Source organism: Thunnus thynnus, chromosome 10, assembly GCF_963924715.1.
Source record: "Thunnus thynnus chromosome 10, fThuThy2.1, whole genome shotgun sequence".
Taxonomy (NCBI): Eukaryota; Metazoa; Chordata; class Actinopteri; order Scombriformes; family Scombridae; genus Thunnus; species Thunnus thynnus.
Window position 1 is genome coordinate 19,843,370 of NC_089526.1, and position 23,191 is coordinate 19,866,560.

Here is a 23,191-nt window from a genome sequence, read left to right on the forward strand (position 1 = left end):
GGAAGCAGAGGAGGAAACTGTTAAAAGGTGAATAAGCATCTCTTTAGTTGAGTTTGACTTTTTGCCCTACAAGGAGGCAGAAGCGTTTCATTTTTCTGTTTTCCTTTCATTCGTTTTCAGTGCTGTACTTGTTGACATTGACATGTCATTGTTATTCAGATTGGCATGGATGTTCAGAAGTTGCCCTGTAGGACAGTTACTGAGTGCACAGAGCCATCTGGAGTACCAGGTTGTCTGTTTTTACAGGAATCTGACAACTGAAGCTGGTCCCTCAGTATCAGTTCACACATAAACAGGTGTGTTTGTGGCTTTTCTTTATTTTCCTTTATATTCTTTTTTGTTACCTGAATTAAAGAGCTGTGTCCAAAATCACTTCTTTGTCCACTCATTAACTACTTGTCATATAATACATACTCATTAGTTTAGTTAGTACTCTAATGTGAACAGTAAATCGAGACACTTTTGTGTCCTTACTGACAGGTGTAAAGTCACACAATGGTCATTCATGCATGTATAAAATGCAGAACACATTTTTATTTTATTGTGGGAATATTTGAGGGAACTATGGTGCTTAAATTTTATACACAGAATGTGGAAGCTAAAATAAAATGGCAGAGGGTGACAAACTAGTTAATAGGGGGAGATTTTGGACACAGCCAAGATCTTAACTATTGTATGGTCCAAACTTTGTTATTGTTCCGTTCATGCCCTGATTGTAAAATATAGAGCACTGACAATGTTGTATCTCAGTGGATTGTTTCCCTCTTTGCGTTAGTGTTTGGTGACTTCATATTTTCATTCACCTGCTTATTGCCGAGACTTTCCCATCCTGACACACCTGTGACAAGGGTGATGTCAATGCCATTAGGCCCCCATCCCTGCACAAATCCTAGATACAATAGCTTCTCTTTAAGTTGATTTAAATGACTTCTTGGCCAGTCAGGCAGATGTGGCAGCACCTGTCTTCACTGATAATCCCTTAAAATGTCAGGCATACATGGGATTATGCCCCTTGTCTGCTTGTCTTGTCTGCTTAGTTGCGGAGAGCCATCAGACTTATTTGAATACTTCTTAATTTATGACAAGTGAACACTATCGTGCGGACTAATTAATTAGCTGCATGTTTTTTTAAACACTGAACAACACTGTGTTTGATGTTGTGACATTTGCTGTCATGCAGATTTCTTGCTTTTAATAATGTGATAGATTTGCACAGGCTGTTGCTCTGTCAGTTAGCATTACACTAGCTTTACATGTGGGTTAGAACAGGTACTGAACACCTATTTTCTTACTATGAGCAATAGAATCCTACATGAGCCCATTTTTTTCTGCCAAAGTGTAAGTAGTTTTGGTTATTTTGCAAGAGATTGCTTTTCACTAGTTTCTAGGGGGTGAGGCTCATTTAGAAAAAGGTGATGTCATGCATTTTTGTGCACCAATCAAATGTGATCGAACCATACCTGATTAAGTGGTTTAGCTGCTTTTTGACTGTTAAAACTGTTAAACTCCTATAAATAATAACTAACAATGTTGTTTTCCTAATTTAAACTTTATATTTAATGTTGTAGAAACTTTTAAATTGAAAGTCCTCAGTGGCTTTAAAATATGCTCTAAATAGGCACAGGTTCAGCAGATACAAAGCTACACTTCAGCCTTACTGTAATCTGCTGATGAAACTATTAAAATCTTGGCTGGTTTAGAAGAAATGCTTACGTGTGAATGCGTTCTTAATTTATGATGTTTACATAATGTTTTCGAGTGTGTCACATACGAATCCCTTCTGGATTTTTGCACCAAGCAACACGAGCATATTCCACAAAATCAGTATTCTGTGTCAACCATGTGTGCCTGGGGCATTGGTGGTGTCTTGCTGGTGAAAAGTGCGAAGTTTTGGGATGATCTGGGTTCTGAAGTGCTTACAGCAACATTTTGAAAACCACTGGACAAAGGTCATGTTTCTCAGTTGAATCAACTCAGTAAACTTGTTCCAGATCAGAGATTAGTTTCCCAGAAATGTAGCTCTTTTGCTTCAGGATAATACACTCTCCAATGAATAGGTCACATCCTTTAAAGCTACAAACTGCAAGTTTGTCTCACCAAAACACCACTTAAAGGTATGTTTCCAGATACTTTGTTTAAAAAGTGAGATGACTGATATCCTCGCCTTTTTAAAGTGGGATGTGCAAATTCAAGTTCACAAAGTGTACAGCTGCTTCATTTTTTGTTGTTGTTGTTTTGAAGAGAAATTTTAAACGGTATGACTTTGTTTGATTTTCCTGGCATTTGGGAAAGGATCTCAAGGCAGTAAAAAAAGACTTGGCTTTTGCAAAACATTAGAGCGGTTTTAACATTCTTAGCAGAATTGGATTTTACCCTTTAAAAAGGGTAAAATTATCTGGCCTTTGTCTCCTTCTTATTGATGCCAAATGTAGAAAGGAGAAGAGAAAGAAAAGAGCGCACACGTCTCCTGCTACATGCACAAGCAGAACAATGGTTTGTGAGGGAGAAAGAGAGAGACAGAAAGACGTAGTGAACTGAAATACTCATTGAAATGCTCCTCTCCCACTCCCCTCCCTTCGTGTGATCCTATATGTGGGTTAGTGGAATTGAAAGGCTGCAGGTTGTGGAGACAGCGATTGGCTGCCTTTGTGTTAGTAGAATTGACAGGCAGCAGAGCGGTGAAGCTGCTACGGGGTATATGGTTTAGCAGAGTTGATAGACACCAGTTGTGTTTTTTTTTTCCCTGGCGTATCAGGATGCTACAGGCAGTTTGATTAGGATGCACAGTCAAATGGAGTTGGCTCAGCTGGTCAGGGGTTGCATGCAACTGGCTGAGGTCACTTGGGTTGGAAAATAAGAGAAGTAGTTTAACATGTACATAGTTTATGTGGGAGATTGTATGATCTGAATAATTGTGGACATTAAATGCAGATGCTGTCCTCCTGACATGTAAATAAACCCTGAAGGTTGTGTCTCATATGATAGTAGTCACAGTGCATGCTGGCACTGCAGGCGGTTTGATAAAAATCAAATGAGAATGACCCATCTCTGAACCAGGAAGTGGTTTTCTGACTGTATGAAACAAAACAAAAAGATGACCAAATGAAACAAATATTTACTTTAGCTTTTCAGTTGTTGCAACAGCTTAAGTGATAACAGGTGGGAATCGTTATAGTTTCACTCTCTTCAGTTGCACACAACTTCAACCCCGATCACTTTATCCCATTTATCTGAGGACCTCAAGGTGCAAGTGAGTAATGTATTTACAATGTGTTTTGTTTGACACATCATAATCACCTCTTAGGCACATTTGGATTACATAGCAGTGTAAAGAATGTAATAAAAATATGATTCGTAATGCTAAGATGGATTAGAGATCATTAGGTCAGGATATATTATTGAAATTAAAGACATTAATTACAGCGTAACGGAGGAATGTTATACTGTAATATTTATCTCCTTTTTTATAGGTGGCTTTTTAAGACGTGTTGGATGATCGTGTTTTTTCACAGACAGAAAATACTCTGGATCAGGCTCCATCAAGCTCCATTATCCTTTATTTGAGGAATTATTACTCTTACTGTTACTGAACAGGTTTAAAATAATTTAAACAAAAATGTGCATATGACATTGATGGCATGGAGATAAATACAGCTTTCACACATGTTGCAGCTGCATCACTGGGTAAAAAAATAGTGTTTGCACGTGTTGTTATGTAGATCTTTTTGAAAATTAGCTATTTGCAAATGATTTTTAAATGTAAAATAACCAGGTTAGAAAATAGATACAAAGAAGCCATATAACCATAGAACTCCATCACAAGCTGACGTCGGCTCGAGCTGAAACTAGAAAAACTTAAGATTTCTGAGCAGTCTGACGCTGTTGCTTTTTACTCACAAAGATTACTTCTACATATGTTTACCTCATTATTTGACACTTTGGCCACATTTAATATGAACATCCGACATTGTAACATTATGACTGACATTTGAAAAAGCATAATAGGTCCTCTTTAACAAACTTCATTATTGTTTCATTTGTAAAAGCTTGTAATTGTTAAGGTATTTTAAAATGGTGAAAATGGTGAAAAACATCCATCACACAGCCACCCTTCTGTGTTAAACAAAATAAAATGCAGCATTTGGTTAAATGCTTAAAGGGTGGGTACAATATTTTTTGAGGTTTTTATATCATTCTGTAGCTTCCCAGTAGTGTTCCACATGTATTACTATCTGAAAATTCAAATTTTGGTCAAAGTACATATGTTTTAGTGTCAAAATGCTATTTTCCCAAGTGCTCTGGCTCTAACTCACATCACAGCTTTTTGCTAACAGCTGGGTGGGCGTTTCCATTTGACAAACCGGGAAAGGATCACAGGTGGAATTGTCCTTTAATTGCAAATCTCAATACATAGTCACTAATTTTCCTAAGAACTCCTCTGCTGCTGCGTCTTAGCCCCCTAACTGGAGTAAAAAGTGTGCTCTAGCCAAGAGACATGTGTCTGATGGTACTTCACCATGTCAAGGGCCTCCTCCACTATGCAGACACACTGTGGATACTCTTCACTTGCTTTGAACTTACATTTGCAAATTAGTTCCTTTATAAAGTCTCTCCAAATTTGTCTTTCAAATCTGAACGAGCATTTATGTAACTAGACTCTAAATTGAAACAGATGTTTAAAAGTAAGCCACCAGACATAAGATTTCCTCCTGCTAATGAAAGTGATTACTTACATGAGCATTTAGATTTGCTGTGCTGTCATGATCCACCTGTACCCACGTCTTTTGCTTCTGTGCATTTGAAGAGAAATGCATCTCAAATTGGTGATGGTTGCTATCCAGTCTTACCAAAGAAAAGACATCAACTCAAAATAGAACCACATTTTGAAAAAAAGTATGATAATTAAACCTAACTCCTTATCAGCAGTGTTAGCTGAGATTTCTTCCACCCTCTACCCTAAACCCACAGGAACCTGGAAGTGGAATAATTGATGTTTTCTTTTTCTCTCTCTCTCTCTCAGAGAAGGAGAAAAAGGAGACAACAAGCTCAGATTGCTTTTGTCTTAGTGTTCTTGTTTTCCCATTGTGTTGCCCTCAGAATAGCACAGAGATGGCTGATATTGGAAGAATAATATTTTTTGACTCTTACTCTTACATCTGAGATACTTTTATTATCAACCCGCCGTCGAGGATGACATATTGTACTGGTCTTTTAAAGTGAAAGCAAAATTAATTTCAAGATGAATAGAGCTGACTAGTATCTCAGGATTCAAGTTGAATACAGTTGTGTCATTGTTCACGCTCAGAAGACAAAAAAGGGAAAATTGTGTAACTTTTGAATTTATTTTCTTATCCTCCTTCTGATGCTCTGTTACAGCGTATTTTTGCGTAGTCTTCCCAAAGCTCAGCACCTCTACTCTACCTGATCACCATCTCCAACCCTTTCTTTTCTCAATCTGCTTCCTGGGCCTCCCTGTGTGACCGGGCCCATCTAGCCACCGGGGTTGAGTTATTAATGCCTGGGGAGGCAGAGAGATGATTTCATTGCGTATTCAGGTGTGGGATGGATGGCTTTCAGAAGCAGCCAGGGGAGTGCTGTGGAGGAGAGCCTCTGTAGAGAATAAATATACCTGTCTCCTGCTGATGCATCGGGCCACACTCACTGCAATGCAAATCAACCGCTCTCCTCCCCCCGTAACTGCCTCCGGTATTACTCACCCATTCCCACCTGGATCCCTACCAGCCAGACACTCAGTCACACCTGACTTGATATGAGGCTTTCTGTTTGGAGTGGAGCTCTCAGGTACAGGCTGTGTTCCCACCACGGTTTGCTTCCCATTTTGTTGACGATGACACGACGAGCATCAGTGCCTCATCACCACGCTGCATTTCCCAGGTGACATCACAGTTTCTGGTGTTCATTACTCCGTCCTGACTGCTGGATAATTAAGGGCAGAGACCGGAGTTGACATTAAAGCAAAGGCTGTGAATGGCTTCTCTGAGCACACACATAATTATTTTTACTATTTTTTTTATTATAAATGAGAAACTGGGCTATAAGTGTTTTGGTCTCTGTCTTGAAATTGGCAGTCTCAATAAGGATGAGACAATAAGGACTAGATTGTTTTTTACTTTCAAAGCCACATGAGCACAGCTGTGTGTAGTTGTAACTCTTGCTTCCCTACATTGTCTGATTTTTTATTTTCATCTGTAACTGGATGTGAAACTCTCATGTACAATGCCAACCACTGTCTGGTGGCCCAAAGTTCTTACAATTTCCACTATTTCAACAAAATTAAATTTGTACTATTTAAAAAAGAACATTTATATTAATTTGACAGAGTTTTGTGCTGGCAGTGCAGATATTTTGCAATGTGGGCGTGTATTAGAACAGTCACACCCACAGTGTGATGGGTCTTGCTCACATTAAAATTCTTCTTCATTAATACCTGAAACTTGCTGCTCAAATACTGTTCATACCCCTCATATTCTCAGATGCTCTGTTCAGTGCATATTTGGTTAATGCAAGCTGCTGACTGGCAAAAACATTCACATGAATTTAGTTATCTTTTTTTGCATCAGGTAGTGCATACAGAGCTATATAAAGCTCTACAGTGAAGCCAAAGTAAATAAGGTCTCGGTTGAAAATTACTAAAGAAGATTAAACCTTAATGTGCGGAAACATCCGTTCAGTCACTGAGTCCACCATTTAGTCTAAAACAGCTCTTCACTGATTATGCTGCTGTATTTGAAGGTACCATGAAGGACTCTGCTGACAACAGTCAATTTGAAAGTTACTCCAGTAATTAGTAAACTTTCTAAAGTGGACACAAAGCACGGGTACATTCTGTGTATGCTTACTGCAGTTAACTTTTCACTTATTTGATACTGTAGAGTTGAAAATAGATTGAAACTATTTATACATTATGCTATTTATATCATGGTAGCCATTGCTTTAAAATTGTATTAAATTGTTATTAGGCCAACAGTGACACGTTTTTCCTGCTGTAATCATTCCTCCTGTTCATACTGGCCATTAGAAGATCCCTTCCAAATGTGCTTCAAATGTAAGTGATGAGGTTCAAAATCCACAGTCCTCCTTCTGTGCAAAAATGTATTTAACAGTTTATTTGTAGCTAATATGAAGCTTCAGATGTCTAAATTAGTCAAGTCAGTATCTTTCAAAATTACTGTTACTTTAGTGCCAAAGTCCCTCTTTTTATTACGATCCACTGTAGCTGAACAGAAAAACACTGTCTGTTGAGACACAAAGAGGGAATATTTTACTAAAATGACTAACTGTGGAAGATAACTCAGACAGCTGAAGCGTCATATTATGTTCAGGTAAAATTTTAATAAAACATTTCCATAACCAGCTTTGCAGTACTATCAATATACTGTATATATTCCATGATAAAGGATTTAAACCTTGTTGCCCACCTCTAACTGCAGATAATTAATATTTTTGCATTTTCATATCATCTTCTGCATCCCTCTCTTCTTTCTTCTGTATGGGTGGGGAGGGACCTTGTGGCCCAGAGGTGGACAGGGATCCTGTAACACGTGAAAGACTAAAGATTGTTGTTTCATCCCACTAGTGAGCTGTTGTCAAGGAGCCCAGAATTTTGAGCCATGTACATACTGTAGCACCTCCAAATCGCATCTCTTGAGATAATTTACACCACCATTCTCCCATACAGCTTTTCACTACCTCTGTGAGTGGCTGATATGACAATTGGGTACTCAAACAAGTACTGCTAATTTACAATCTGTACAAGTACTGTTCTGTGGTGTTGGGCTCAGCTGTTTTATTCTGCTCACTCGCTGCACTGAATCTTTTAGAAGCCAGTGAAAAGATTAACTGCAGTGTTTCAGATCAAAGGATTGCTTTCTGTATTTAATAACATATCATTCTTTTTCTTTGAGATATTAGAGAAGAAAAAGGGCACATTTTGAGATTACACTTTGATCGCGGCCCACTCTTGATTTAGGAGGTCTTTCTTGACTGTGGCTCTAATTTGAAATATCAACAACACCTTAACTATTGTTGAGACTATGGGTTATAGGGCTCAGCCACTTCTTTGATTTGATCCTCTCCCTATTTTGCTGTGTTTGATTTATTCAAGTGGAAAGTTGTTCGAGTAGCTGCACCTTAAATAAGCTTAGGCCAGCGTCCTTATGCTTAAAACATATGCAAATAAAGGGGATAAGCAGAGACTCTGACAATATTCACTGTGCATAGCTGACAGCCTAATTAGATAGCAAGGCAGGGGATTATACAAGTAAACAGAAGATGAGATAGTACATCTAATATGAAAGACTACATGTGACGCTAACAACTGATATGAGCAGAGTGAGACTCGCAGCCTTGATTAACTGCACGTATAAAACTAAGGAACATTTTTACGTATCCCTACGAATGTGGCGGCAAATTGGAGTGTCTGGTAAACAAGTTGCCACCTTCTTTTATATCCTTATGAAATCAAAGAGGAGCTACTGCAACCATCCTCAGACAGAGCGTGGCTCATCAGTTCTGCTTTTGGAAACGGCAACGGTGTAAATCTGAAGTTATTTTGGTTGTCGTATAAAGTTGGAGAGGTTATGTATTAATTTATTTATGACACAATCTGTGTTGATTCTCTCCACATCAAGTGTAAAGACTTTGTTAGCAGCGAGATTAGTGTGTAACAAAGAGGTAAAAACCAAGTGACAGACATTTCTTTCACCAGAGTGTGCAAATCACCCCCCTCATCATCTTCAGAAGCTTCCTATCTTGTTCCTTCTCCATTTTGTTCACTCTACAGTGCTGTGCTATACAACAGGCTGATTTGGTACTAGTGAGCAGTTTCAATATGTTGGAATTAGTGCTTCCTGACTTAAAAATATATCTAAAAAATTCTTCAGTTTATCTTTTAAATGACACACCATGTTTTTTTTAGCCTGACAAGTAGATGTGTCACTTCTATCGTGCAATTATCTGTTCTATTAATATATCTATATATCATATGATTCCTATAACTAGTTTCTTTATGAACAATGTAGTAACACCTACATAAAAGTCTACATATGTTTAAAATGGAGGTTGATTTATATCAGCTAACAGCAGAATGAACAAACACAAAACATATCTTAACTGCAAAATCTTGGCAGTGTCTGATTTTGCGCTGGTCATTGCACTAAATAGTGCTGCAATTATTCAGGTAAAAAATGACCACTGACACCACACACACCCATTGGTCCTCCAGAAAGAGCAAAGGAGGGAGTGTTTTTTGTCATGATAGATGATCTGGATCTCTGCTGGTGTGTTCTGAGGAGATGACATTCCCGGGCAGTGCTGGCCTCGGATCCCGGCTTCCTTCTTCTGGATGATGAGGCTTTTGTAGGGAGGAGTCTACAGGCTTCATTTACTGAAGCAGCAGGGAATAATATAGTGCCAACGTTTTGATGTGTCAGGTCCCATATCTCTGGTTGTTCCATTAGAAATAGACCCCAGTGTGGGACAATTAACCCTTGGCCCCAGCAGCAGATCTGTGCAGTAACAGCCCAGCATGGGGCAATAAATCAAACCTAGAGGGAGAAACCCACACTCCCTCCTTTGCTGGTTGGATGCCACTATCACCCAATGGATCAAACTTACACGATGGTTGAAACGCTTCTGTGTTATCGTATTATCACTGGAGATGCAAGAGTGTAATTGGTTGGCTGTATAGGAAAGGGCACCCTGAGTGTGTTTGTGCTGCAGTGAATACACCACTTGGAGAAAGTTCAGCACCTTGGACCAACTGTAACCTTTTAAACTGAAAGAGCAAGAACCTGGCACATCTTTGTTATCAGAGAGTATACTATAGGTTGAACCTTGATACTGTTCTTGAGTACTGACTGAACTGTGTCTGTAGCATCCAGTGCATTGAATGCTTAAGTGAGTTCGCAGTCTCAGTTTGTTTTTATTGCCCATGCAAGCGCCATGGCTCCAGGGATGGCGTTGTTGTTCGGATGGTCATGAAATTTTGTACAGACATTCATTAGGATGAATCCTAATGCTTTTGGTGATCACTTGACTTTTCAGTTAGCACCACCAGCAGCTCAAAGTTTCCACTTACTCAATGAAATATCTAAACATTTACTTCTTGATTGGCCAGACATTTTGTACAGACATTTATTGGTTCCTAAACTGGCCATTTATGGTTTCTCAACAAATTTTGTATATTGCCATTGGTAAATACATTCATACCCCCCTCAGGATTAATTTGATCATCCAATGCTTTTTTTTTAATGACCAAATACCTGAAAAATTCCCTTCAGCCTCAGCAGCACTTTCTCTTGAGCGATAATAAGCAAATGTTAAAATGCTAACACACTAAAGTAAGATTGTGGCCATGAGGTTGAGAACAATTATATAACAATAAATAATAATGAATGCATCAGAGTAATGAGTGTGAAGCTTTGCCTTCTCTTTTTTTTTGTTAGCTTGACTGTACACTCTTAGTCTTTTTCTTTATTGAGATATTTCCTGATCTAAATCAGCAAATTGGGATACTGTGCTGTTTTTAAACTTAAATTTTATCTAGAGAAAGTTGCACAATTTGTTTTAGGACAACATTAACACTGACATGTTGAAAAGCTTGGCATATTTAAACTAAGGTATTGACAAAAGCCTTGTTTCGATATTGGTACCAGAACTCTTTACTGCCATTGAAATAAAAAAAAAAGAAATGATACTCAGCCCTATCAAAGAACCGATTTGTGTCCTCCATTTTTGATGACTTGAAACATATCAAACAATCGCAATAACCTCTTAACGATTGGAAGGTGTGGCTATCTTATACATCAGTAGTAAAAATGAGAATTATGTGTCCCCACTATGCTGAAGCCAGCTGCTTTTTTTGTCTGCAGCCTGTCATATTGAGACCATTTGTTTAATGGCAGATTAGAGAAAAGAATGAGCAGTAATAAAGCTGTAGACGACAAGGGTCACCTTCAGGACCTGCTCATGGTTATTCCTATCATTAGCATGTCGTGTCTCGTGCTGTCCTGCTCCAATTATTACTGACACAGGCTCCGGTCTTATGATTGGGCTGTTCAAACTGCCCACTGTTAGACTGTAATTCTCACACCGATGGACTAATGTGAAATATGGCAACAGATGCAGAGAGCAACGACTGAAGCACATTATTCAGGACCCAAGGGCCATTAAAGCCATAGCTATTAAATATAATTTGAAAAAAATAGCTTTTTGGCGCATGGAATAGCAGGTTGTGAGGTATTATGATAATCACTACATTCCCCAGGGTGCCTGCTTTCCCCAAATGTTATTACTCTTTGTATGTGCCTTTGTGAATGGGCTTTGGGATATGTAGTCTTGTTTGTGCATGTTTTATGGGAGGGGTAATTCTCCTCAGATGCAGGGGCAATTACTGCTTTTGCCAGGGATTGTGTTCTTTTGTGTGAGTCTAAAGTAATTACAGCTCATTGCTTGATTTATTGTTGGTTTGAGAGACATTGTGCACATGTGAAAACATTTCATTTAATGCAATTTGAACACAAACCCCCATGTATGATAATGAACTAGTGTTCAGCCTGCATCTGACCATTCAAACCAGACTGTTGGTCACAGGTACCTGACACAGAAAGTTAAAAGGCATAGACCTTGAATGAATTTATGTGCTGATATTGTTGAGTTTGTAGTGCTGTTTTACATTTACAACATTGCAGTTCTGATCTGGTGTAAATTTATTACACAATTACTCACACTCACACTCTACATTCATATTGAATTATCTTTGCAAATGCAAAGATCCAAATATATGTCTGAGAAGGCCACGAGTTACCATCAGTGTCTACTCTAAGGAACTACTATATATTAATCCATAACACTCATGTTATTACAGTAACCCTTGTGCAGCCGAGCAGCAGCAGACTTTTGTAAAACCTGGGTTAGGAGCAGCAGTGCAAAGCCTGGTCGGCTCAGTTGTGTTGATACATTCACATCAATAGCAAACACAGGTCATTGCTTTAGTGTTAAAGGGTATAGAAGTGGTCGGTGTGGCTGCAGTGCACGTTTCATTGTGGACAGCTGTAAGATTGGTGTATGGTTCAAAGTGAACAGGAAGTGCAAGATATAAGAACATCTTTCTTATATGATATTTCTCCTAGTTTCTATAATGGGAAGAGATTTGGAAGGAAAAGAAATACAGCCCACATCAACTTGTGACAAACTAAGGCTCTGGATTTAATGGGTAGTTGACTAACATTTTTGATAACTGATTAATTGTTTTTCAAAAATTTCAAACATTCTCTGGTTCCACCTTCTCAAATGAGAATATTTATTTTCTTAGTATTATGGTTTTGGATTGTTGGTCTGACAAAATGAGCAATTTGAATAAATAAAATAATAAACAAATAGATAATGAAAGCCATTGGTAAGATGAATCTACCTTCTTACAACTTAACGGTAAAACCGTAATTGTTGTTTCTTTCAGTGACTGACATTGATTTATTTTTATTTTTTTCCAGCTGCTGGCTGCACGTTTGAGGAGGATTCAGACCCCAATCTGTGTGACTTCACCCAAGGGGAGGAGGATGACTTTGACTGGCTGCTGTTTCGGACATACAGTTCACCTTATGCCAGCTCTGACCTCCTGCGGGGTGAGTAGTTTTGTAGTTGTTCTTGTAGTTGTACTTGACTACTTCTTCAGATGGCAACTATTTTGTGTATAGTTAGATGTCTGTCGATTTGCAGATCTTTGAATGGACAGAGCTGACCAACAGTTTGTCACGCTGTAAATCCTACACTGAAATACATGAAGTAAGCGTTCATGTGGCACAAGACCAGAAACTATTTTTGTGTCACGTATCAGCAGTTGTCATGCATGCTTCTGTTGCTCTTTAAATTGTTCTCAAGTCTGGGGAAATAAATGGACTTGTGTTTGAATCGATGTCGTCAACATATCAGAAAAGTGTGACTGTGTGCAAATCAGCCTTTATAGATGTCCGGCGTCCATTATGCATCAGCTTTAATGAAGCACTCACCCCAGTTTTGTCTGCTTCCTGCTAACCCCAAGGATAATTTTATGTTAACCAGCCTCACAGGACTAATGGAAACCAGCATTTTCCTGCCATCATCCTCTCTACTGGTGGTTGCCAGAGGGAGATGACATGCATAGTTTATAAGGCGCTCCTCCATCTCTGCATTAACAAATACCTACAGGGAACTGACAAAGAGAAGAGTGCTGTTTCAGCTCCTCGGCAAAAATATCAGTGGCAGCAGTGGGCTTTCTGCTGAAGCACTTCTATGGTAGAAACTTGCAATATGATTAAGATACCGACTTCTCTCTCTGCTGTAACCAATCAATCAATCTATTGTATGATAATGAGATTTCAACCAATCCATGCCAAAAACATACATTTAATCATTCATTGTGCATGAGAGCTTGCCCATATAATAGCAGCAGCAATATTACAAGCTTGGAGGAAAGGACAGACACCTAATTTGGAAACAGAACAGACACTTAATGTGGCAGATATAAAGATAGATAAGTTAAGAGGAACAGATGTAAAGATGACAAGATACGGTGTAATCAAGAGGATACAATCTAGTAGATTTGGATTTTAAAGGAATAATTGTTAGCCGCAGGGAGCACTCCATCCTTCTGCAAAATATCAACTCAAGTAGCCTTTGAAAATGGTCAAAAACGTCCTGCAGGGATAAATGGTGTTATTTTTAAAAGCTGCATACTTGATTTATGATATACAGGACTAAAAATCCTCCCTGCCTTCAGGCATGTATCCATATTGAATTCTGAACTTGATAAATCCCAAATTCAGTCCTTAACCCTAAACTGCACCTCATTTACCTCCATGTCATCAGCATTCAGTGTAAGAATCCACCCGCAGCCACCAGCCAATTCACGGCAGGCATTGGGATAATTAATACTTTTCCCTTTGGGTTTAATTAAAGCTTACTGTCACGAATCCCACTAACTCATAGTTATTTTCATCTGGGTTTTTGTTCTCATGCCATGTCACTGGGCCTTTCTCAATACCAAGCATGCCAAGCTCGGACTTGTGTACTTGCTAGTTTGGACTTGGCAAGTTTGACTTAGGAGTAAAAACTTCTGAGGACGGGAGGACGCTTCAACACAACTACCTGACTATACTATGACAAAATAATCTCAACTCAAAGTTCCACTAACACTTTTTTCTCACAAAAAAACCTAATTGACAGAGAGATGCAGTATGTTATGTTATTCAGTCTGTAATGTAGCTATAATAAAAATCCAAACTGTTATGTACCTTAATAAAATAAAATTTAATATAGACCGATCTGTTCATTATAATACATTTATTTTTATTGAAATGTAGTGATATTTATACATATGGGGCCCCAGAGGCAGCGCTGTTGTTCTGTCCAGCAAAAACATTAAGCTTCACTTTACATTCAGACAAACCAATGAGGCAGCCACAATTGTTAGATTTAATCTGTGAGACCAACATTTATCTTCCAAAAGGAATTATGTCATATATCAAAATTCAACAGAGACATTAGAGCCAGCTGTAAATTATCAAAGAGCTGTACAGATCATTTCATCAGATTATGGGATGACGACAGACGTTGACCGGCCGATCATCTCAGGAGTTGGGCTGCTAGTGGCTGAGATGACCAGCTGGTCTCATCCAGCCAGTGGCTCCTCACATCTCCAAAAACGTTGGAGCAAATTTCCAAATAGGCATTATGTGGATAAACAGTCAAGTTCTTCTCTACTGATTTCCAGAAGGTCTTTGATCACATTACTCCCAGGAGGGAGGCAGCTTGAGGTTTGTTCAACCTGGTGCAGGGAGGGTGGTCCATGTCCAACTACCCCATCAAGTTTCATACCATGGGGGTGGAGAGCTATTAGAACACTCCTTCACTCTTTGACAACTTCTACAATGGACTCTCTGCATAAAGGATGAATTTGCAGCCTGAAATCTCCCAGTGGACCTTGATGCACTTGTCACTCTTGCCATCCACATTGACAACCTTCTTCAGGAACATAGGAGAGAGAGAGTTCTGTCAGCTATTCCGCAGGCTCCGCTTCACCAGTCATCCCATCCTCCAGGGTTCTCTCCTGAACCGGTTTCTGGTGCTCCCAATGACTTTCCAGAGCCCATGCAGCTCAGCTGTACCTGTCTCTCCACAGTGGAACGACAGTGCCGCCTTAGGGAGAACAATTGCCTGTACTGCAGCCAGGACAGCCATTTTGCCTCTTCCTGTCAAGTGAAAGACATGACCCACCAGTCATCCAGAGGGCACTGGTAAGTTTAACCATGAACTTTGAAATGCCCTCTTGACCTCTGCTTCTTGCACAACTTTGCTGCTCTGGAGAGACCCACATGGTCAGGGTCCTCATTGACTCTGGTGCCAATGCCAACCACTGCACACCACTGCAACACTCACTTTTCACCCTATCCATGCACCACAACAGTCTGTTGTCTTAGGGTACCCCTGTCTTTGGGGACATAACCCACACATGGACTAGGCTTCGGGAACTATTCTGCAGTGGAGTATTCACTGTCATGCTGTCTGTCTCAGATTTGCCCTGTCATCTGCTTCCATTCTGCCTGTTCCCTCTGAGTATCCAGATCTTTGCAGAGTTCCCAATGAGTACCTGGACCTCAAGGAGGTACTCAACAGGGCCTGGGCTCATTGCTGCCGCATCGTATGACCTCGTATGTGCCATTTACCTCCTCCCAGGTCTTGTCCCCCCTAAAGGTCGGCTTTTCTCCTTGTCTGCTCCCGAAACCAAAACTATGGAGAAATATATCAATTATTCCCTGGCAGCAGGGATCATTTGTCCTTCCTTGTCTCATGCTGGAGCTGGGTTTTTCTTCGTGGGCACGAATGACAAATATCTATGCCCTTGCATCGACTACAAGGACTTGATGACATCACCTTCAAAAACAGGTACCCACTCCCACTGCTTATCATCTGGTGAGGATCAGAGAGGGGGACGAGTGGAGGACGGCCTTTAATACTCCTAGCAGACATTATGAGTACCTAGTTATGCCTTTTGGTCTCACCAGTGTCCCTGCAGTTTTCCAGGGGTTGCTGTCATGAATCCCACTAACACTTAGTTATTTACATCTGGTTTTGTTCTCATGCCATGTCACTAAGTCTCCTGTCATTTCAGATCCTACCACTCCCTTTTGCCATGCAGTCACCTCATTCCTTCACCTAGTTTTCCCCAGCAGTCTCCCTCAGCTCATTCCCTCATTAGTCTTAGATTGACTTGTGTGTTTCACCAACCTTTCCAGTATTCTTTGTTCCTGTTTTCACCCTGCTTGACTGCTTTCTCAACCTTATATTTCCTGCCTGCCCCTTGTTGGATTTGTTTGTCTGAGTGACTGATGCCCCAGTATTGACCTTGCCTGTTGACCAAGTAAACTGAACCCTAACCCTTTTTTGGATTCAAACCTGCCAGTACCAGTAAAAATTACACTTACAGCCATGCTATTTGCAGTGATTAGGGGCCTTCGGAGGAGCAGACTTGCACAGGTGGAATGAGGCAGGTACTGTAATCTGCACATAATGAGACGGCAAGAAGTCCTGAGCATCAACTCTATATCGATCAGCTCTGAGGACCAGGAGACAAATTCAGTTTAATTTATTATCTGCTCATCTGCCAGTTCCACACCTGAAACAGTGTGTGACTCATGTTATCATTTTGATTGGTGTCATTGTTTAGTGACAGTGGTATGCCTTTGTTAGGTGGACCTTGACATTTTCACTGTGTTATTTAAAGTCTATAACCTTACTGCAGATACTGGCACAGGAAGTGTTTTTCTCTTTTTTTCCTGTTCTGACTTAATCCCCCTGTGTTGACTCCTAACCATGTATCACATTGGGCAGCCAAGGTGGGGGATAACAAGAGTTTATGAGATAAGGCTATTTACATTGGACCAGTATTAACTTTGTGGGGCTGAGAAATTGGTGTCGAGGGAAGATTAGTAAACACAGCTGAGATAGCAGCAGCTTGTGGCTCCCAGGAGAAATTAGAGACGACCGTTCCCATGAAAGTGGAAAGAGTGTTGAAAAAATAAAAAGAAGAGAGAATGTGGTGAGATCTTAATAAGAATGGCCCTTTTTTATCACATTCTCCTTTATTTTGAATTAGATCGAAGATGTCTTGCTATCGATAATCTTCAATTTTTTTTCTATTTTTAATGAACAAGTCAGTGTTGCAGGATGATGACCTTGTGAAGAAGAATGTGTCGGCATGTCAAGTGTACCTTGTTTTCTGTAAGGCAGATTCATTAGTGTGAAAAGTTATGGGTCTTCTGCGATATCCATTAAAGTGTATCGGAGTAGTCTTAAAGGAAAAATCCATTAAATACTTCATCAAGCTTAAAAAACAGCTAATGGCAATGTATCTTGCTTTCTTTGTTCACCTTGTTAGGTGCTGTATAGTTCTCTTATTTTTGCAGAATTCAGGTCAAAAGTGGATGACATGATGTCTAGAGAGTTTACAGATAACTACAATGAAGTTTGAAAGTTAGACATCTACAATAAACAGCCAGTTCTTCTGCGGTCATCAGAAGCAAATGGACATCAACTTTCAACAGTCAAACATCAAAGAATGCACAATGGAGGAGGCAGAGATACTAACAGTGATAGAAGCTTCCACTGACTTCAAGGCAATGCAGTCCCAGCTTACGTACAGCCTACATGCATCTACTGCTGATAGCTTTCAAAATACAACACTGTCTTCATTATTTTATTGTAATTTTAACTACAGGACACACAAACATTTGTCTGTATTTTTGACCGAAATAAATGGACTAAGCTGCTGCATACAACAGCAAGAACTCCCTTAATAGTCTTATTACCCATTTCGACCAAATAGTTCCAAATACTAAGGTGCCACATTAACTAAGCCCAGGAAGTAAAAGTCCCTTTTGGACATTTCTATTTGCATTTTCACTGCATCTGAAGAACCGTGAAGAGTAGGCAAATTAGTCCAATAACAGATTTTTAAAAAAGGTCAGCATTGTTTGCGATTTTTTTTTCATTTTCAGACATGAGGACAACTACACAGAGTCATGTTGTGCTGGATTTACTGTTGCATGGTGCTAATGTTTCAGTGGATGAAAAGGAGACATGCACATGTGGAAAAGGAGATTGAAAAGTCCAGAGCGCCTGTCTTGAAAGTGGTGAGAATCTGCTGAGGAATTGGCCATTAGAAAGTACTATCTAGTGTAGGGCCAGAAATTCAGAAAGTGGTTCATGAGCACCAGTAAAAGTGAGGTGGACATGGGCTATCAGAAAACATTAAGTTTAGATAGTTGTAAGTGTAGTAGTGATTGATATATGTAAGATGCTGAAAAGTTTCTGGTTGAATACCTTGTTCAGCAGACTGTTTCGTTCTTGTTGAAGTGCCACTGAGCACACACACCATGCTCACTTGTCCACCTCAGCAGCCATACAAACAGTGTCTCTTGGATGTGCAGAAACTGGGGCTTTAGTTTCCAGCTGAGTCATACAGAAATTGTCTGACAGTACTGAAATATGCTACTGCTTCTTTTTTCAACCTGTGTTGCATGCTAATCTTGCAAATCTCTCTCTCTCTGTCTCTCTCTCTCTTTTTGTAAATTTGCTGTAGCAGACTAAAATGCAGCTTTATTTGTGTATTGCAACAAGCTACAGAGTCAATTGATTGGTTGTTTTATTAGCTAGTGGCACAAAAGATTCTTACATAAATACCCACAGACATTCTGAATGGACAATAAAGTGGAATGGGATGTCAGGTCAGAGGAAGGTTAAGACTCACGTGAAACATGGATTTGAGCATTGTCTTGGGGTTGCAGCCTGGTCAATCGGCACATACTGTAGCAGCTGGTTCAATGTAACAACCTTAACATGGCTAACACACAGACAGTCCTCCATCTGTATCTCCAGTATCCTCTTCCAGTTAGCTGTGGAGGACGATGTCATATCTTCTGGTCTCAACTATTTGTCACCTCTCACCCCTGCCTGGCCTTAGCCACAACCCGCAGACCAGCTGCACGCTAGTGTGTCTGTGTGTCATTGACAGTGACCTGAGATTCATCTGCGTCTGTGAAAGGATGAGGCAGAGCAAGGAGACAGATACATCTGCTGTGGAAAAGGTGTTGTTATCAGAGCTGACCAGCCATCCTCACTGTGGTTTAATACTCTATTACGCCATGGCCCTCCTCCCCTTTCCCCTCTGGCAGTCTGCATTCACCAAATATACAGTATATTATTCCATTTAAAAAGGTCTCCATTTATTGTGAATTCAAAATTCAGTTAGTTTTGCTCCTCCGACTGTGCATTTTTAGACAGATAATATACTTTATAGCATGTAATTTTGCTGTTTTGCTTGACAGGTAAGAGCTATTTCATGAAACTCATTTGTATTGTATTAAACAACATAAATGCATTGAATCACTAAGATGTTTGCTGTACATTATTTTTTAAATACTGTACCAGTCTCTCAGTATCTGTCAGATTATATAAGATTAAAACAAGATGGTGGAACCTTTTTGCAAACAGTGTAAGGAAATAATTGCAATTTTTCTGACCAATATTGCAATTGTGATTTAAATTGCATTTATTTTCTATTAAACTACAGGCCATGTGGTTTACATGATTGTACCAAACAGGATCACACAAACTTATCTCAGGTTTCTTTTTTATTTCTTTTCTTTTTTTAAATCAGTCGGTCAGACAAAAGTCACTTCTAAGTAAGATTGCCTAGTTTTCTGAAGAAACATTGACAGATTTAGCTCACATTTTATTAAATATTGCATTAGTGTTATACTTGACATTACTTAATAATATTTAAATAATAGGAACTGCATAGCTAGCAATGACAAGCTGCTGGTAAATAAATAAATCACCCCCAATGATGGAGTTGACAGCGTTGCACTGTAGCCATTTAGGTTAATGTTAATGTTAGCTTCACAGACTGACTACTTCACAGCTCTTAAATTTGAGGTTCTCAGTTCAGAGCTTTTTATGTGTTAAACTTATGTGATTATATAATGTATCAAAAAGTTAAACTGAGAGATTCTGACAACTCTCTTCACCAGGTGTCTGTCATTTACCCTTGACAACTGCTGAGCTTCCTGCTAGCTAAGACGCTGGACAAGTACCTAGATTTTTTATGTACAAAAAAGGATTACCACAGCATCTGTCATGAACAGCAAAAAGACACATCCCAAATTACACAGAGGGGTATTTCTTCCCCCGCAAAACAATCTTTGACCAAAATGGAGAAACAGTCGTATGGTGAGAGCATATTATCCAGGCAAATGCCGAGATTTCTTGTTTGTTGTTTTGCCAACTCACTGAGTAAATTGAATGGCAACAATTAAATTGTTATTACGAGAGTAATTAAGCTTGTTACAGCTTATTTAGACACTGTTAATTTTGTTAGTCATAAGTAAAATCACGGCTCTTGTGATTTTAAAATTGCAGTTCAAATCGCGATTTCGATATAACAAGAATGAATCATTCAGCTCTATCTCATTTCTATGTCATTGCTTGTCACATGACTGTAGCTGATGAACTTGTTTTTCAGAAAGCTAGACCTTTCCTCACCTGTTTGATACAGTTTCTCTCTAGTGAGAAACTATTCTTCTGTTCATGTTTTTGAAAAAAAACATTATTGAGAGCTGAAAGGGCGACCAAATAATTGTAGCTTGAAGTCATGGTTGAACAAACCTTAATAAAATGTCATGCAATGGCTTAAGTAATGTAAGTATCAGCTTTATGGGAAAGTTTGGTTTCAAGGTTGAAGCCATGCAATGATAAATGAAATAAGACATGAGATAAAGTGGACTGTTGTTTATTTTCCAGGGATGGTGCATCTTTTGTTCACGAAGAGAGGCGGAATCTTTTAACTTCTTGCTAGAGAGATATATTTATCATTTGACTTGGGTTACAGAGCACAATTGTTCCCTTGAAGAGAGTCATATCAGGTGTCTTTGCAGAGTCTCCAAGCTTTCATTCTAACCAAACGTTCCACCAGCTGATTTAACTAATTAACACACCTTCAGTCAGAGAGGGAGGAACTAATTAGTGAAATCAGCAGCTGTAGAATTTGGTTGGAATGAAAACCTACAGAGTTTTCCATGGCTCAGGACTGGACACCAGTGGTTCCCAGGGATAATATCTTCCGGCTCATTACCTCAAAGCAAATATCATATTTATTGATCATCAGTGTTTTATATAAATGTCTTAAAGCTCAGTCTCCTTGCCGGTCACTACACCTAAGCCGTTAAGTATAACAAATTAATTGAATTGTTATTCAGGGAAGAAGTCATGAGCTCCCTTCTCAACAAGGTAAGAGGAATAATTAACGTGAATGATAGAGACACATTTGGGAGCAGCTTCCAGAGTAGGAAGTTGTGCCAGTCACTGAAGCCTGCAGTCTTACTGGAGTATACTCTGAGACCAGTTCTTTTGTTCTTTATATTTTGCTCACCCACACACACAGACACCCAAGTGATAGGTAGGTATGGTAATGCAGCTCCCCTTTGGCTGTAGTTGCCGTCTAATTAGTGTCGCTTTAGAGGGATGGCTAGAGGGCTTTTATGTTTAAGGTTGCTGGTTTAACAACATAATTGAGGCTCAGGAAGCACACTCAGGATAGCAGCCAAATAGACTTTCTAGGTGAATCATCTTAACTCAGGTGAGATGAAGTGGCCGGTCACTCGAATCATAATGGTTCAGCTCATGAAAAGGGATCATGTGGGTGATAACTGCAATGAAGCTGTAGGATCTTTGTAGCATAAATTGGGAGATTTTGCTCACATATAATTGGCTGTATTTGACAGACTGGAGGAGCTAGATTTATTGTGGCTGCTTTATTGCTTATGTTGCTCTTTAATCAGTAAAGCAAACTAAACTGGAGGGGTTAAAACATTCGCATGTGAGCAGTGTTGTGCATATTTTCTGTTGGGGAAAAAAAACTTTGTTACTTAAATACAGTGTCACTGTTTTGTATTCTTACTTGATTTAAATAATTAGATTCTCTTATGTTGATTGAGAAAATTCCACAGTCCTTGGTTTTATCAAATCATTGTGAAATATGTAATCTGACAAGACTAATGGCCCCATTTTTGTGGTATCAGAACGGCCAGCGAAAGCAGCGCTCCGACGGTTTGGTATTTTCTGAAATGTAAAATTTTGCCTGTCTGTGTTGTACCATGCATGTAGTGCTGGTGCCCAGCACTACATGCATGGTGCACACAGATGGGAGAAGAGACGCAAACAGGTGGGAGGTTGATCCAAATTAAACAGCGCCAAGCAAGTTAAAATAGGGCCTTTAGAGTCTACGACCATGTTCACAGCTCTGTGAGGCAGCACTCAGGCACAATCAGCTAACCATCAGTTATTTAGCATTAAACACAAAGGCAATGGAAATGTCATTATTTTTGCAGGTATTTTGAAGGAAAAAGTAGGGAGTGTCTGCACACACACTGAATTATAGATATACATTTTATTGGGCTGAAAAAGGCAATGTTTGACCCTACTGGGTCTTCATTAGGCATATGGTCAATGTGACAAAGGGCAAGGCGTATATAGATACATAATTAGTTACATGATGTCATTACATCCACAATTCATGGCAAGATCAAATCATTATCAATGCCTGAAGGTTTCTTTGCTGGTATTTTGTCATAAACCATTGAACTATTTTGACCTGATGATGGCACTAGATAAAAAGTTAAGAGAACACCAAAGTTATAATAATTCAACCTTAGGGGAGCATGGATATCTGTACCAAATTTTATGGTCATCCATCCAACTTATAGTGGTGCTACAGTGGCAAAAAGTCAAGGGATGATCAAAATCAGTTGGAGTCATCCTTTGGGGACCATGAATATCTGTACAAAATTTCATGGCAATCAATCCAATAATTGTTGGGATATTTCACTCTTGAACAAAAGGGGGGACTGACCAACTGACTGACATCCCTAGAACCAAAACAAGAATGTATTTCATTGCTTCTGACAAATTTGGTGATGTGGAGATTGGAGTAAGCTTTATACTTGGTGTGGATAGTTTGAATATGTGTATTTGGATATTTCCCAACATCTGCACACTCCTCTTCTCCTCTGTGCCCACACTTTGCTCCACAGCTCTTTCTGAATGCTCACAGATCACAGGCATGTGGGCCTTGGCAAGT

General features: G+C 39.4%; 1 protein-coding gene across 2 annotated transcripts in view; it reads left to right on the top strand.

Moving 5' to 3' along the window:
* The window catches only part of ptprub (protein tyrosine phosphatase receptor type Ub), a 167,573-nt gene that overhangs the window by 32,613 nt on the left and 111,769 nt on the right, over positions 1 to 23,191 (top strand). For both annotated transcript variants that reach the window (XM_067601967.1, XM_067601968.1), the window contains exon 2: positions 12,513 to 12,644. In XM_067601967.1, coding sequence (XP_067458068.1) covers positions 12,513 to 12,644 — 132 coding nt within the window. The remainder of the gene's footprint in view (positions 1 to 12,512; positions 12,645 to 23,191) is intronic.